General features: G+C 43.9%; 1 protein-coding gene across 1 annotated transcript in view; it reads left to right on the top strand.

The window, feature by feature from the left end:
- Window positions 1–17,821, top strand: part of CIB4 (calcium and integrin binding family member 4) — a 55,590-nt gene that overhangs the window by 35,608 nt on the left and 2,161 nt on the right. Inside the window, exons 4-5 of the mRNA XM_088841729.1 lie at window positions 10,565–10,706; window positions 17,359–17,468. Coding sequence (XP_088697855.1) covers window positions 10,565–10,706; window positions 17,359–17,468 — 252 coding nt within the window. The remainder of the gene's footprint in view (window positions 1–10,564; window positions 10,707–17,358; window positions 17,469–17,821) is intronic.

Below are 17,821 nucleotides of genomic sequence, written 5' to 3'. Positions count from 1 at the left end.
AGATTGAGGGCAGGAGGAGAAGGGGACGACAGAGGATAAGATGGTTGGATGGCATCACCAACTCAATTGACATGCGTTTGGGTGGACTCCGGGAGTTGATGATGGACAGGGAGGCCTGGCGTGCTGACGTTCATGGGGTCTCAAAGAGTCTGATACGACTGAGCAACTGAACTGAACTGAACCCCTGTGAGAAACAAATTTAACATCTAGAGTACAGTGTTGGTTTACGGGGATTTTTGTCTTTAGACTTTCAGTACCCAATTGAAACATTATTTTCCAAAGTTGCTTGGTCTTTTGTCACTTATTTGTATATACTTTTATTTGTCATGACCTATACTTCATCCTGGGTTCACTAACATCCTGCAGTTTTAAACTTTTTCATTTGTAGCCAGTAGACTTCACTCATTGTGTACAGTTCTATGGGTTTAAACAAATGCACTAACGTGTGAAGCTGCCACCACAGCTGCACCATAGGGAAGAGTTTCACCACCCCAAGCATTTCCATGTGAGACTTCTTTGTTATTAACTCCATCCCCCTCCCCCAAATGTTGGCAACCACCCAGCTGTTTTCCACCCTTATAGTTTTGCATTTTCCAGAATGTCTTACAAATAGGCTCATACATTATATATTATTACACCTGACTTCTTTTACTCAGCAAAATACATTTAAGAATTGTCCATATTTTTGCATGAATCTATTTACTGCTGAGAAGTATAACATTGTATGGATGTGCTAGTGCCTGTTTATCCAGTCACCTGTTGAAGTATATATTGATTGTTGTAGCTTGCCTTTTCACTCTTGTAATGATGTCTTTTGAACTACACAAATTCTCAATTTTAATATATTCCAATTTATGAAGATTTTCTCTCAAAATTAGACCTTGGTGTGTATTATTAAAGAATCTTTGCCTCATGGTTATGAAGGTGTTGTCCTATGCTTTTTTTTTTATTATTGGTTTTCCACATTGGATCTATGATCAATCTTGGAATTGATTTTTGTGTACAGTGTAAGGTAGGAATCAAGATTCATTCCTTCTGTGTATGAATATCCACTAAACCCAACATCTCTTATTGAAAAAACGCTCCTTTCCCCTACTCCATTCCAATGTGATCTTTGTCATACATGAGGCACCCATATATGTGTGGGTCTGTTTCTGAAATTTCTATCGGGCCATTGATTTGTCTATCCTTGCATCAATACCACCCTGAATTGATTACAAAAGTCTTAGCAAGGTCTTGATATCTAGCAGTATAAGTACTTCAGCCTTGTTTCTCTTCCTTAGGATTGCCTTGGCTGTTCTGTATTTCCATATAAAGTTTAGAATCAGCATTTCAATTTCCACAAACACATCAACTGGAAGACTTTAGAACTGTATTAATTCTGCAGGAAATTTGAGGAGAATCAACATCTTAATAATATTGAGTCTTCCAAGCAAAAAACATGGTAAATCCAAGAGAAGTTTTTAAAGGCTCTAAAATACAAAAGATTTTGTTACATCCTTCTCCCAGGACACAGGGTCTGCTCACCTAGGCTTATACAACTATGAGTCATCTTTCAGGCAGTGCTTCTCTCAGTGAGAGTCTGCTCCAGTAACTTAAGGGCCCCACTCAAGGTCTAGGAGGGTCTGGCTTCTTATACAGACATCTCCATCCATGCTTCTCCTTGCCAGATGCTTTACAAAATATGAACATTTGATTTATGAACATATGAACATTTCAAATGAACATATCACTTGAAAATGATATGATTTATTATTTTTAAAAGAGTTGGCAGCAGACAAATGAGAAAAAAATAAAGCATCATTCAAAAAAAAAACACAAACAGTAAAAACTAAGAAAGATTAATTAGCAATGAAAATATCAAATGAAATAATGCTGTCTGATCTTAAAAAAAAAAAAAGAATCAAACTGCGTCAATGATGTCAATATTGAGTCACTAGTGTATTTTTGTGTGAATTTTTTCCAGCAACTGTAAAAAGCTCTTCTTGACTATGTGCTAGCTGGAGGAATGGTGAGGAGATATTTTTAAGCTAGGTCCAAATATTTTCCCTCTGACTTTCATCTTCAAATCAAATCTCTTGTTCAATAGCTTTGAGAAGAGCTTTTATTTTAAAAAAAAATTTCGTTTTTTGGCAGGGACTGAAATCTTTTTATTTACAAACTGTAGTTTCTGTTTCCAAAAAAATCCTCAGCATTTGGAGTTTATTTTCACCTTCTTTAGTTTTGTCATGCCTGGATAGAGACTGCACTACCATTACCTGTATAAATTTCTACACTGACATGTTTATACTCCCTTGTTCAGAACACCTTCACACTAGGGTATGTTATTCTTGAAATGGAAGCATTACTTTGTCAATTGTCATCTTCTTCCCTTGGAGGATTGAAGACTGCTAAATAAATGTGAAATTTTATGTAGACAATAACTCTCTGGATGGGTCCCAAATTTTATTAGTTCAGATTTCAGATTGTTAAAGTAAGAGCAACAAAAATCAGGAATACAGTAAACTGGAACTGTGCTCATTAATGAGCCATGCTCCCTCTCCTGTGTTTTCCCAGCTGTTCTTCTGTCTGCTGGTGGCTGGGCTGGGCCAGACCTGAGGACTCTGGCTGAGTTGGCCCTTGGCTCGCGGTGGTGAGATGAGAGGCACGGAGGCAGCTTCCCTTGGGCCTTTAGAACTCTCCCTGCAGCACCATCAGCAACCCTCTGCAGGGAGCTGCATGTGTGCCAAGGACACCTTGTCATCGGCAGTCTGTGTTGTGGGAACTCCCTTTGGAGTGTGATGCGGAAGGGAACCTGGGGGGAGAGAAGCTGCCCTTCTAGACCATAGACAGGCTCCGGACACTCTCCTGGAAGGTGCCCCTGGACCTCACAGAGAACTATACCAGTTTAGAGATATGCCAGTTCCCGGCTTCCAGGGCCCGGACACAGCTCTGCTGACCTAGGTCTAGCCCTGAGACCAGCACCTGCTCTGCTCCTTGCTCTGGTTCTTCCACCATTCCCCAGCCTGATGGCCCACTGCTGCCTCCTTCCAACCCCCAGGGGTTCTCTTTTCTGTAGCGTTTGCTGCTATTGCTTTAGAGCTCTCAGAGACTGGGGGCCACTTTTTTATTCCAATCTCATCTCCATTTTTGCACTTCTTGTAATAAAAAGCTTTTTCAGGTCATGCTTGGCCTCATTGCCACCATTCTGTTTGATAGTTATGTGGCACAGGCCACCGTGGCAGGAACAGTAGCAGGCAGACTCAGAAGATCCTAGGCTGGGCTTGTTGGCTGAACGACCTTGGGCAAGCCTCTGTCCCCATTCCCTGCTTCCCCTTCAGGGCCTCATTTCCACATCTGTGACATGAGGGGGTTAGTCTAGATCAGAGATCTCTGGACATTTTTGATCATGTACCCTCAGCAATAAAATAATATGGAGGGATTGGGGGCAGGAGGAGACGGTGACGACAGAGAATGAGATGGCTGGATGGCATCACCGACTCGATGGACATGAGTTTGAGTGAACTCCGGGAGTTGGTGATGGACAGGGAGGCCTGGCGTGCTGTGATTCATGGGGTCGCATGGAGTCGGACACGACTGAGCGACTGAACTGAACTGAACTGATGCACCCATAATAGGCATATATTCACTTATAAACTTTATGCCTTTACTACAGTACTAAATGTTATGAAATAAACATGCAAAATTAAAAGTTAAATATGTGAAATATATATATATATATTTTGTCTGCACCACGCTGCTTGTGGGTTCTTGTGTTCCGACCAGGGACTGAACCCAAACCCTGAGCATTGGAGGTAGAATCTTAACCTCTGGATCACCAGGGAATTCCTTACATAAAATTTTTAAAATAAATTCTCCTTTACTTTATATAACAAAATTTCCTCCTTTCACAACTTTATTGTTTGCTTATAATTAATAACAGTGTCAGGGAAGCAATTGAGTATGTTTCATTTCTCTTTGGAATCTTGCTTTAACACTTTGAGACAGAGAACCATTTAGGAGTCGGGTCTAGCTGGGTTTGTTTTTAATGGCTGAAGTAGTTGATCCAAAGAAAAGGATGTATCACTGGCTACATTAAATTATGGTACTCATTTTCAACCCCAACCACCAATTAAAGACTTCTGATTGAAATTAGGCTAGTTGATGTCCATCTTCCTTTACGTCAGTCAGCGACTCTTATAAGCTAATTGGAAATCATTGCATATTGTATATCCACTTGTTAGATTTTTAACAAATTGACTGAAAATCCACTCTTTACTTGGACCACTTTCAAACAGATTAGAAAAATATGTTTCTAATACTTTCAGGTATGCAGATAGAAGCATCTTTATAGGTGATCATAGGTTATCAACAACAAAAATCTCATTTTCAAAACATTCTCTTCAAAGCATGAATTTCTTTGGAAAGTCAAACACTTTCTCACTCAATGTTTTTTTTTTTATTGGAGGCTAATTATTTTACAATATTATATTGGTTGGTTTTGCATACATTGACATGAATCCGCCCTGGGTGTACATGAGTTCCCCTTCCTGAACCCCTCCTCCCACCTCCCTCCTCCCTTTATCCTCTCTCTGGGTCATCCCCGCACACCAACCCCGAGCATCCTGTAACATGCATCGACCCTGAACTGGTGATTCGTTTCACATATGACAACATACATGTTTCAATGCCATTCTCCCAAATCGTCCCACCCTCACCCTCTCCCACAGAGTCCCAAAGACTGTTCTATACATCTGTGTCTCTATTGCTGTCTCGTATATAGGGTTATCATTTGCATCTTTCTAAATTCCATATATATGCGTTAGTATACTGTATTGGTGTTTTTCTTTCTGGCTTACTTCACTCTGTATAATAGACTCCAGTTTCATCCACCTCATTAGAACTGATTCAAATGCATTCTTTTTAATGGCTGAATAATACTCCATTGTGTATGTGCACCACAGCTTTCTTATCCATTCACCCGCAGATGGACATCTAGGTTGTTTCCATGTCCTGGCTGTTATAAACAGTGCAGCAATGAACATTGGAGTACATGTGTCTCTTTCAATTCTCACTCATTGTTATAATGAGTCACCTTTACCCTGAAGAGTCAGAAGAATTTGACTTCATATTTTGGTGGATATCTCCAAGGTAGCATACTCCAACAGCCACTTGTCCTCAGAAAAAGCTCAGCAAATTTCAAACACTTGTCTTTTTGTACAAGAATACATCGTCTTTAACTCTGATGACTATTTTAAGTGTACTGCCAGAAGATAACCAACAAGCCTCTGGGTGGTTCAAAAGATTTTCATAGTCATTTTCCTTCTGCTTATAAATCATTTTATAAGTTTTACTATATTAAAAAAAAAAAGCTGATCACACCAATGCATCCCACAGCACTTGTATATATCTGGATCTGAGCTCTTGACTACAGTAGCCTGAAGGAAATTCTTCAGGGAGTCGTTTCACATGTATCAACATCCTTGCACCCCTACCCAGAATCCATTTTCATCAGGAAGCAGCCACTCTATCAGTGATTACACTCAGACAAATTTTCTCATAAATGATGTCTTTATTAAGGAAGTAATGTACTGTTCAGTACACATTGCCTCTTCCCTTTAGTGGCTCACAGAAATGTGGTTCCTCATGTGTTTCATTATTGAAACAGAATCTAGGAACACCATGTTAGAAACAGCTGCATTTTCTTCAACTATTTAATACATTTTGTGAAATTTGTTCTAATGCATATTTCTGTACACCTTCAACAAGATTTTCTCTGCATCTTCCAATAGAATCTGTGGTCATCATGTTGTGTTCATGTACTATTCTTGCTACCAGCAGGTACCACACCAATAGCCGGCTTCCCAATCTCTACGAGACAAGGTGTGTATATGTGTGTGGGGGGTAGGGGTGTGTGTGTAGGTGGATAATAGTCATGTGATATGGGTTTAAGGGGGAATGAATTGACTTCCTGGCAATTATTCTTCTTCCCCCATCACTCCCAGTAATTCCAGAAAAAACATTTACTTCTGCTTCACTGACTATGCTGAAGTCTTTGTGTGGATCACAACAAGCTGTGGAAAATTCTTAAAGAGATGGGAATACCAGACCACCTTACTTGCCTCCTGAGAAACCTGTAAGCAGGTCAAGAAGCAACAGAACCAGAACGGAACAATGAACTGGTTCACTGGTCACCCTGTTTATTTAACTTATATGCAGAGCACATCATGCAAAATGCTGAGCTGGATGAAGCACATGTGAAATCAAGATTGCTGGGGGAAATATCAATAACGTCAAATATGCAGATGACATCACCCTTATGGCAGAAAGCAAAGAGAAACTAAAGAGCCTCTTAATGAAGGTGAAAGAGGAGGGTGAAAAAGCTGGCTTAAAGCTCAACATTCAAAAAACTAAGATCATGGCATCCAGCTCCATCACTTCATGGCAAATAGATGAGGAAACAATGGAAACAGTGACAGACTTTATTTTCTTGGATTCCAAAATCACTGCAGATAGTGATTGCAACCATGAAATTAGAAGATGCTTGCTCCTTGGAAGAAAAGCTATGACAAACCTAAACAGCATATTGAAAAACAAAGACATTACTTTGTCAACAAAGGTCCATCTAGTCAAAGCTATGGTTTTTCCAGTAGTCACATATGGGTGTGAGAGTTGGATCATAAAGAAGGCTGAGTGTCAAAGAATTGATGCTTTTGAACTGTGGTGATGGAGAACACTCTTGATGGTCCATTGGTCTGCAAGAATATCCAACCAGTCCATCCTAAAGGAAATCAACCCTGAATATTCATTGGCAGGACTGATGCTGAAGCTGAAGCTCCAATACTTTGGCCACCTCATGCGAAGAACTGACTCGTTAGAAAAGATCCTGATGCTAGAAAAGACTGAAGGCAGGAGGAGAAGAGGACAGCAGAGATGGTTGGATGGCATCACCAACTCAATGGACTTGAGTCTGAGCAAGCTCCAGGAGATGGTGAAGGACAGGGAAGCCTAGCGTACTGCAGCTCATGGGGTCTCACAGAGTCAGACACGACTGAGTGACTGAACAACAACAACCCCCATCACTCCCAGTAAAGCCAAGTAGTAGGGGCAACCCTCAGGGAAGGGTTGGTATCTCATTCCATGGTTGGGTAGATGTTTAGGCAGTGAGCTCATTGATCTGAGTGCAGGAGAACAGAACTGGAGATGGGACTTCCCATTACATCTGATTGGATTCTCATTGTTTCTACATCATAGAGAAGAACTTGCATTTTAAGTAGGTATCTGCCCTGACATTTTCTTGTTCACTTGCATCTGCATTGTAAGCATTATCTTCAATTGTGGTTTCCTTGCAGGAATCTTGTTAAGCCACCTATCCATTTGTGAGAGTTAATTTAGTTACAATTTGGCAAAGTAATCCGTAAAGCCACTTAGCTACGTGCATGTGACCTGGAATACATCACACTAGATAGCTCTCATCAGGATCCATTTGAGGCAGGCAAACCAAGCTTTCTAGGGAGCATGGAGGTGAATGGACAGAGGAAACAGGAGCTAGTTTGGAAGACCTAGCAGCAGCACAGCCCAGATTCACCTGGACTCTGGCCACTCCTGAAACAAATTTAAGTATATATATATGAGATTAATCCTGTCAATTGAAAATCTTATTTACAATGCAGATTTCTCAGTGTATTGGTTTACTAAGGCTGCCATCACAAAGTATCACAACTATGTAGATTAGACAGAAATGTGTTGTCTCACTTTCTGAAGGCTGGAAGCCTGAGGATCAAGGTGTCGGCAAGGTTGGTTGCTTTTGAGAGCTGGGAGGAAGAATCTTTTCCACCCCTCTCTCCTAGCTTTCAGAAGTTTTCTGGCAATATTTGGCATTCCTTGGCTTGTGCCTGTGTCACCCAGATCTCGGCCTTCATCTTAATGTGATGTTCTCCCTGACTAAATGTCTCTGCATCCAGATTTCCCATTTTATAAAAACACCATTCATGTTAGGTCTGGGGCCCACAATAGACCTAATATGCCCTTAACTAACTATGTCTGCAATGGCATATTTCCAAATGAGGTCACATTCTGAGCTATTTGGGGTCAGAACCTCAACATATAAACTTTGGAGGAGATGCAATTCAATCCATTATGCTGGGCTGTGCCTCAGATCTTTTAAAACAGGATCTCTGAGAGTGGCAGTTGCAATTCATGTGTTCAAGAAGGACCTCAGATAACCAGTATGCTTATTAAGGCTAGAGATCTACACAGTCATGGGAGATGACTCAGAAAGTCCTCTCTCCCATCTCAAGTGCATACACCAAATAGAATTAAACCATAGATTTTCATATTGTAGCTGAGTTCAAAAGGAAAGAAACAGAAACATTCATGATGAATGTCTCCAAAGTGGAGACATTAAAACCAGACAGCAAAGCACTGGCAGAAGCTAGGGCAACTCTGAGGGGTGATAGACAAGGTCATGGACCCAGAGAGGCTGGGGCTGGGGTCCAATGAGGGAGCTGATAAGGTGTGTGTGCTATGGAACTACTCTTTTTCCAAGAAGACTAGAGCCTTGAAGAGATACCTTGTCAGTCAAAGGGGACTAGAAAAATCAACTAAAGATTTGTTTCCCCTAATTAAAACTTTGGAAGATGGAGAAACTGATGTGTGAATCCACAGAATCAAATAGCTTTCTTAGCTGAGATGCATCTAAGGAAATGGAATTTTGGTTGATGAGAAGGGAGTGATCAGGGGTCAGTCTGGGACACCAGAAGCAAAGCTGGGATTTGATAAGGCCTACCAGCAATAGGGTGAGATTAGAGTAGACAGAGGCTGGATTTCTGAGCAATTGTGGGCCAAGGAGTCCCACTAGGTGGGGATGGATAAGAGACACAGAGGGCAGGAGGAGGAGAGTGCCAAAGATGAATATGTTATTTTTAAATATTTCCAAGATTGTTCTGTGCCTTTAACTCTCCTTAAATCTGCCCATCCCCATAGCCCATCCCACCTGCCCATTCCTGGGGGCTGGAGAGAGAACAGCAAGGTGGCCTTCATGAGCTGCCACTGAGCTGGTTGAGAAATGGTTTAGAACCTTGTGGTGCCAGCTCAGAAGAGCACCCTCATGAATGACCCTGGCCAGGCCCACTTTAGAGAAATTGGGATTTCTAAAATCACATGACGCTTCCTCGTTTGGGACTCAAATTTGAGAACTAGTTGGTTTAAAAATGAAAACTGCTGTGCAAATTATAATATCTTGTAGCAGTTGTATGCCAACTTATAATAATATCTTGTAGTAGTTGTATACCAACTTAGAGCTACCATCTGTTGAGTGTTATTTATTGTGCAACTTTACGGTTTTCCAGGTGGGGCTAGTGGTGAAGAACCTAATGCAAATGCAGGAGATGTAAGAGACATGAGTTCAATCCCTGGGTTGGGAAGATCTCCTGGAGGAGGGCCTGGCAATCCACTCCAGTATTCTTGCCTGAAGAATCCCATGGACAGAGGAGCCTGGAAGGCTACAGTCCATAAAGCTGCAAAGAGTTGGACATGACTGAAGCAACTGAGCACACATGCACATGTAACTTTAAACCTATCCTGTTTAATCCTCAAAACAGACCTATTAAATAGGTATAGTATTATCCCACCCGATCTTGTGGATGAGAAATCTTAGGCTCTGGAGATTATGTAAAATGATCACTAGTAAACAGTGAAACCAGGACTGAAACCTGGGTCAGTCTGATTTCTACATCAATACGTTGCTGCTACTGCTAAGTCGCTTCAGTCGTGTCCGACTCTGTGCGACCCCATAGATGGAAGCCCACCAGGCTCCCCAGTCCCTGGGATTCTCCAGGCAAGAACACTGGAGTGGGTTGCCATTTCCTTCTCCAGGTTAATATACTACAAAAACATAAAATCTCATCTACGGCAGAACTCCAAAACTGATGGAATTAATTTCTCCCTTTTAATTATTCCTTCCAAGGAAAGTCCTGAAACTGAGCAGTCACTGGAATTTCTACACTTTCACACGTCATCAAAACATGATTTTTTTTTTTTGGTCAAAATGATGCAGGAAGCAATTTCGAATGAGATCAAGGAGCTTATGTTCTCTAGAAACACATTTTCTGGTTTTTGTACTGCAGGTTACATAAAAAATAAGGAAGGCTGGACTCATAATTTTTCGGAGCCCAATGTCATTAAACTCCCCATGCGTTAATAGTAGTTAAACATGGAGAGGGAATCAGGAACAACATTTATTCCAGTTTTAATATTATGGGCGGTATTTTCCAAATTTTACATATAAATTAATAAACATAAAAAAAGAATAACAACCAAAAAATGAGCCTTTGGAAAGTACCTGCAGGAGAAGACAGCAGTGGGGAGAGAGATGTTAAGTGTGGTCCTTCATCCTAGGTACCCTCCATCATGTCCATGATCCTGGCTCATTGACCTAATATCTACTCCAGTATTTAGATTGTTGCTCTTGCTTCTTCCCAAACCCAGGACACTGTGCTTCTTCTAATAGATTAATGAGGCCCTGGGAGGCATGAACCTGACACTGACAAGCCTCCTGCCTCTTTCTTCTCCTCCCCACCTACAGGTCAACCCTTTCAGAGACCGAATCTGCAGAGTGTTCTCCCACAACAATGTGTTCTCCTTTGAGGATGTGCTGGGCATGGCGTCTGTGTTCAGCGAGCAGGCCTGCCCCAGCCTGAAGATAGAGTATGCCTTCCGCATCTATGGTGGGTGCTGTGGGGATTGAGTGGTGGGTCAAGGGCCATAGAGTAAATACCACGTCTGGAATCCATCAGCATCAATGCATTGGTCCAATGCTGTTAGCTGGGGATTACTTGAGCATGAAAGGTATTATACTTCTCAAGTACTGTAGATTTTTTTTTTAATGGTTGAGAATTCCAGCTCTAATGGATTGAAGACTTCCCCTCCATGTCACCAGAGAGAGGCAAATGGAGTCACTGATGCTGATATTCCGTATAGTAGCATGGGCAGGCCAGAAAGAGAAAGAGAGGACTATATATCAGCATGAAGGGGTTATGCTTGTTCTATAAAAGTTAAGAGATTTAAACACTAGAACTAGCTCAGCCACTAAATAGCTGAGAAATCTTGGGCAAATTGGTTTACTTTTTAGAGGCTTGGTTTCCTCATCTTAAAAATGAGCAAGTCGAGAGAGATCATCTCTGAGGTCCCATGATACTTTATGCCTCTGATCTTGTCAGGGAACCACAAAGCTCTGCTAAAGTGTTGCTTTTCAGCCTCATGAACCCGTAGCATATCTGGGGCCTCTGAAATTCTCAAAAGGAACCAAAAGGAAAGAAACAAAACCTTCAAACAGATCATGTGCAAGGCTTCAAGCTCATCTCGACAACCCATTGGCCAAAGGACTTGCACATTTAGGCTTGTATAGTTTGTCATCTCGCCTGTCTTCCTTTTCTACCGGCTCCCCCTAGCCACTCCCTACATGGTGGACACCATCTTATTCCTGCCTCAGCCAAGTGGACTTGGATAGAACAGAGTGAAGGGGATTTAAGCCAGAGGGACCTATGAAGTCTCAGTGTCTCATCTCTCATGTAAAAGGGGCATAATGATATTTTTGTATTTGATGTGACTTCAGGCTTAGTATCTGGAGAATCCTGTGGAAGGAGGAGCCTGGTGGGCTGCAGTCCATGGGGTCACAAAGAGTCGGACATGACTGAGCAACTTCACTTTCACTTTTCACTTTCATGCATTGGAGAAGGAAATGGCAACCCACTCCAGTGTTCTTGCCTGGAGAGTCCCAGGGACAGGGGATCCTGGTGGGCTGCCATCTATGGGGTCGCACAGAGTCAGACACAGACTGAAGTGACTTAGCAGTAGCAGCAGCAGCAGGCTTAGTATCCAGTAAATGCATATGAAATCAAAAGTTTCCCTTCAGAGAAAAGCTGAGTAAGCGCCTAGCATACTGTTGTTTCTGCGGAAAGCAACTATAAACTCTAAACAAAATGGAAAAATCAACTACCTCATGGCACTGCATAGCTACAGAAAGCATAGAGTTAACACTTGAAAAACGGAAATGGTACTGAATGGCTCTCCACCTCGCTCCCCCAACTTTTAGTTTTGTACTTTTCCAGCCTGAAGGTGAGCTTCAGTAAGTGGCATCATACAGGACTAATAGAAACCCTGATCTCTTTCTGACCTGAAAAATCAGAGAGTTTGGGACACCTTTCCCCTCAAAAGTGAAAAGAAGGGACAGTCCATGAAAGAAAGCCAGGAGCCAAATCTCATTCTGACCTCTAAACCATATATACCAGGGTGAACTTAAAGCAGCTCAGGTAAGAATGAAAGAACCGAATGGAGAGTTGAGCTGCCGTTGCATTTTAACAAGGTCCCTGAGTGATAGAGATTGCAGTTTACGTCTAATCAATTGCCCACTAGACTAGAAAATTCGTCACTCTTTGGAAGAATATAACAGAATCCACAGTTTATACATAAAACATTTATAATGTCTAAGACACAATAAAATTATTCAATATCTTAGTATTTTTTAAACAAAAAATGATGCATTCCCAAGAATGAGGACTGACTCTGATACGAGCCAGATGTTGGAATTAGCTGATAAGTATCTTCAAACAGTTATTATAATCATGCCCAATGATGTAAAAGAAAATGGGCTCCTAATGAATGAAAAGATAGAAATTCTCAGTAGAAAAATAGAAACTATAAGGATCAAAGGGAAAACACAGAACTCAAAAATAAAATATCTGAAAAAAAATTCACCATTTGGGCTTAGCAGGAGACTCAAGATGAGAGGAAAGAGTCAGTAAACCTGAAGACTGATCAATAGGATATAATCTAATCTGAAGAACAGAGAGGAAAAATGTGATGAGAAAAAAGAAACAGATCCTGAAGGACATGAAGGACAATAGGAAGGCCTAACAAATACCCAACTGACATTTCAGAAGGAGAGGAGAGAATAAACAGGGCAGAAAAGACAGCTGAAGAAATACTGGCCTCAAATGTCCTAAATTTGATATGAGACACAAATTTACAGTGAAGTTTAAGCAGGGTAAGTACAAATGAAATCACAGACCCAAATTCAGTTGACTTCATGGTCCTTTCAGTATCATTCCTCCTTGCTTACCCCAAGTATTCCTGGGAGTCCCCAGGGGTTTCCAAGCTATCCGCAGAATCCTAGTTCATGAGCTGTGATACTTTCTGTTGGGCCTTCCACCACAGAGCACTTGCTGTGCTATCTCTAGCCTCTTCTGTCTCCTGTTAGTACTCTTCTGGGTGGGCCAGCTCTTCTGGGTGGAAAATGCTGACCCAGACTAGGTGCCCTTGTCTTACCCATGCAAGTAACAGGAAGTTACCTGTGTAAAAGGCAACCGAGGAAGAGCAGCATTATATTAGCTTTCCACTGCTGTGTAATAAGTTACCACAAACTTAATGGTTTGGGATGAAACATAGTCTCACAGTTTCTGTGGGTGAGGAGTCTGGGCACAACTTGGTCGGGTCCTCAACTTAGGGTTTCATAAGATTGCAATCAAGGTTTTGGCTGGGCTGCAATCTCACCTGAAGAATGATTGACAGGGGAGAAACCCGCTTACAAGTTCACTCCAGTTGTTGGCAGAATTCATGGACAGGACTGAGTGACTGAACAACATCAACAGTAGAACTTAGAGCCCTGGCCTTCTGTTGGCTACCGCCTGCATACTGCCCTCAGTTTCCAAAGGGTGATCTATGCTCCGAGTCACATGGGCCTCCCAACGTGGCCAGTTGCTTCTTCCAAGACAGTTAGGGAGTCTCTTGGGCCAGACTGCTGGCAATATAACATGTTATATTATAGATGTCTCATCTGTTGCCAGATCCTGCTGCTTAGATGTAAGTCCCCACACACACTAAATGGGTGTGTCGATTAGACAAAAGCATGAACACCAAGAAGAGCAGATCATGAGGGAAGGAAGGCACTAGAGTTTGTCCACCATAAGCAGTGTGGAATCCATGGCAGAAGTGAAGCAGTCTTCCCGAGGGCCTCAAATGCAGCTGGAAAGTGCTCAGAAAACCGGGTAGCTCCTTTCTCATTTTCTCTCTGTGCCTGCCTAGTCTCTTATCTCTGCTTCTCTCTGTGTACCTTCTCCTTCTGCAGATCCAATTTTTATGCCTCTGTGCCTATGGACCAAAGATGACTACCCTAGCCTTCACATGACCTATGGGCTTCACTCTGACTGACGGGCTACAAGCATCTCTGTCTCTCATTTCCATTTTCTCAGGAGATGCTTATTGGCTCCGCAAAACCAGAGATCCAGCTGCCCTTGGGTTAGGTGACCAAGCTTGTCACTCACAACCAAGAAGAAGCAGAGTCACATAAACAAACGGAGCTTCTGAGGCCAGTCATTGGGAGTTGAGATGCTGCTCAGAGATGGTAGTGTAGGCAGATGTTCCAAAGGATACCTGTCTCAGCTGTCTTTCCATTGTTTCTAGAGCTAAACAAACAAAACCACCAAACCTTCAGGGAACTAGATGAGTTCCCTCAAGATGTGGGAGCTCAAATGTCTTCAGCTCAAGAATGGGGGGAAGGTCCTCCCTCCTGAAAGGTCAGGCAGAGTCCTCAGGTCACATCGAGAAGCAGACACTGCAGTCCCCTACACTGTCCTTGTATCTTCTCTCCTCTACCCCCCTCCTGGGCCCCCTCAAACAGTTTCCTTCCTTTTTGAGCTCCAGTGCAAAAGCAAAAAGCACAGAGCCTTCATGCAAATCAGTGGTGCAAATAGATGCCTAGGGACTCGTAAACTCCAAGGCTTCATCAGCTAGACTCAGGCAAATCTGAATTCTCTTCGGGCTCATAACATTTGTTACCTTACAGAGCTGTCAGCAGGATTGAAGATAGGACGTGTGAATCTCTGAGCCTGGTACCTGGCCTGTGATGGCTGCTCTATAAATTGAGGTGGTAATGGTAAGAATGAAGGAAGAAGAGGAGGACTAAAAAGAAGGGAAAGAAAAGAGAAGAGAAGATGAGGATGTGATGGCCTCAGCGATCGTCCTTAGCCAGTCTGAAGACCTAACTCAATGTTCTAACCCCTCATTACACCACTTGTGGCCTAGATACCAGCAGCAGCATCATTGCCAGAGAGCTTGCTCGAAATGTAGAATCTCAGGCCTCAGTGTCCACTCACTGAATCAGAATCTACCTTTGAACAAGACTCCCAGATGGTTCCTCTGCACCTGAAAGTTTCAGAAGCATGGCTCTAACCCACTGATTTCCCAACGCGGCCAATAATGAAATCGCTGTTGTTCAGTCGCTGAGTCGTATCCGACTCTCTGTGATCCCATTGACTACAGCATGGACAACACTGGAATTACCAGGGGAGTTTTCAAGACCTACGGTTGCTTGGGCCCCAGCTGCAGAGACTTGATGTGATGGTGTTAGGTATGCCCTGGTTGGGACGCTTTTTGAAAGCTCCCTGAAGGATTCTAAAGTGCAGCAGGAAAAAAAAGTGCTGAAGAGTTACTACTGCTCTGACCTACTATATCAGTTAGGACTGCTTTCAGTTACTTGTAAGAGCATCCTTGTTTGAAAAAAAAGAAATCCTGGATTCAGGCAGTCCAGAGCTGAGGTAATGGCTACAGGAGGCAACCAAGGGCCCGGGCTCCTTCAAGCCTCCTAATCTCCCATCTTTAATGGGACTGCCATACTCAGAGTCACAAGATGTATTCTGTGCCTACAGGTATCTCGTCATCCCAGTCAGGGAGAAAAAGAGATGGGAGAGGGGAGAAGGACAAAATGGACATTGAAACACACAGATGACATCTACTCTTCCTTAACGAACTTTCTTGGAAGCTCCACCCAGCAAACTTTGGCTATAACTTCATTGGCCAGAACTGTTACTTGTTCACACATAGCCCCAAGGGGGACTGGAAGGCTGTGTATTTTAAGCTGGACATAAACATGAATTGCAATTCTGTTAGGAAGAAGGAAAGGATGAATGGCTGTCGGTCAAGTCCAGCCGGCCAGCCACACCTACCCAAGACATACCTCCTGGCCTCCAGTCTCTGCTCTGAGGGACCGTCCTGCCCTCCACCTGATTCATCCTCTTCTCTCAGCATCTCTGGGGAGACTTTCTACCTGTCAGAGACCAGCATCCCAGCACTGCTTTTCTGCTCGGGTCAGCACGGCTCCCACCAGCTGTGAATTACCCTCAGAGAGGTGCCATAGCACCAGTGGCGGATCTTCCCAGCATCTGACATAGGGATGCTAGTGGCTGGGAGCGGTGAGAGAGGCAACCTCAGTTCCCATGGGAATAGTGGTGAAGGCCTGCCTTACCTCATTCACTCAAATGAGCTAATTTTGTGAAAGTACTTTGTAAATTGCGAGGAGTAACATGACAGATCGGGATGATGATGGTCAGAGAGTTTGGGGGACCCCCACCAACTCTCTCATCTCCCTCATTGCTGGGAAACAGCAAGAAGAGCCCTCCTCTCTCCCCAAAGTGGCCAAGAACATGGGTCATGAGGCTTTTGAGGCCACATGGGCTGCCGGGTAGTCCAGAGCTCCCAGCCCTCAACCCTTACCCAGGTTGTTCTGCCCTGGCACCCCCAAAGGAGGGGAACTGTCCAGGACTACATTTTACTCCAGCAAATTATTCTGTTTTCAGATGGCTTGGGATCAAAGCCATGTTGCTTTGCCGCAGTCTCTGCATATGGGAGCTGGGCCAGCAGGACACCTGGAAACACTGCGGGGGGTGGGGGGAAGGGTCTCAGGAGAGGCTGCAGGGCTTCTCGCCAGCAGCGCAAGGTCACTGCAGGGCCCCACTCCCTCCAGTCCTGACACTAGCCCCTCCCAAGCCACTCTAACTCTCCCCCACTGGCTCTGATCCATTGCCCATGGTGTGTCACAGCGGAGCCATGTGGGGAGTGCTTAGATGAACATCATGGGCTTTAGAGTCCAGTCCCCGTGACTGATTACCATTCAGCCAGGGGAGAACCACCTGCCTAAGAAGTGAAGTGCTCAACTGGACCTTTATGTCCACACCCTTCCTTGGAGAACAGAGACCAAGGTCTTGGCTCCACCCCCGAAGGGTCCCCATGACACCTGCAAACTCATTCCTCTGCTCTGGGCCCAAGTTAGCTCTAGCTGTCATTCTTCAATGTGGGATTTTACACAGTTCCTAAGGTTTGCATGTTTCAATGGTCATCATGAGATCTAGAATTGAACCTGCCTTCTGCTGCTGCAACTCCCCACCCTTAGGCCTGCCCAGGTCCCCCCGAGTCTCATATTCTAGGCCCACCTGGCAGAGTTGGGCTCCTCGGGGCCTCCCAGAGGCTAGTGGGAGCCTTGCAGGTTCCAGCCGGTGCCCTGGCCCCAGGACTCCATTCCTCTGAGGCCCCGCCTCCTCTTGGCAGATTTTAATGAGAACGGCTTCATTGACGAGGAGGACTTGCAGAGGATCATCCTCCGGCTGCTCAACAGTGACGACATGTCAGAAGACCTGCTGACCGACCTTACCAGCCATGTGTGTGCCCAGGGCTGCGGGGCAGGGGGGAGGGTCCGGCCATCACCGGAAGCCTCTTGATGACAGGCAAATGAGGGGCTCTGGGGGATGCATACTTGCTAGAAACAACTATCCCCAATTTTCTGTTCTCGCTCCAGGATCATGACCCCCTTCCTGGGTCCCCAGAGCAGTAGCCCAAGTCCCCCATCCAAGGGGCCCTCCCACCAACACTGTAGCCACTGCAGGCAGGTGGGCCAACAGCAGCTCAGTCTCAGATGGACGCATCACAACATCCCCTTCCCCACACTATAACAGCACCACACAACGCCCATATGTCCTCAAGTGGTGGTCCAAAGGACATGAAGACAGCCCTG

The sequence above is a fragment of the Moschus berezovskii genome, chromosome 11 (genome assembly GCF_049115385.1).
Source record: "Moschus berezovskii isolate FMDL1 chromosome 11, NW_MosBer_1.0, whole genome shotgun sequence".
Classification (NCBI taxonomy): domain Eukaryota; kingdom Metazoa; phylum Chordata; class Mammalia; order Artiodactyla; family Moschidae; genus Moschus; species Moschus berezovskii.
The sequence above is the reverse complement of the archived record's forward strand: the minus strand, read 5'-3'. Positions and strand labels throughout refer to the sequence as shown.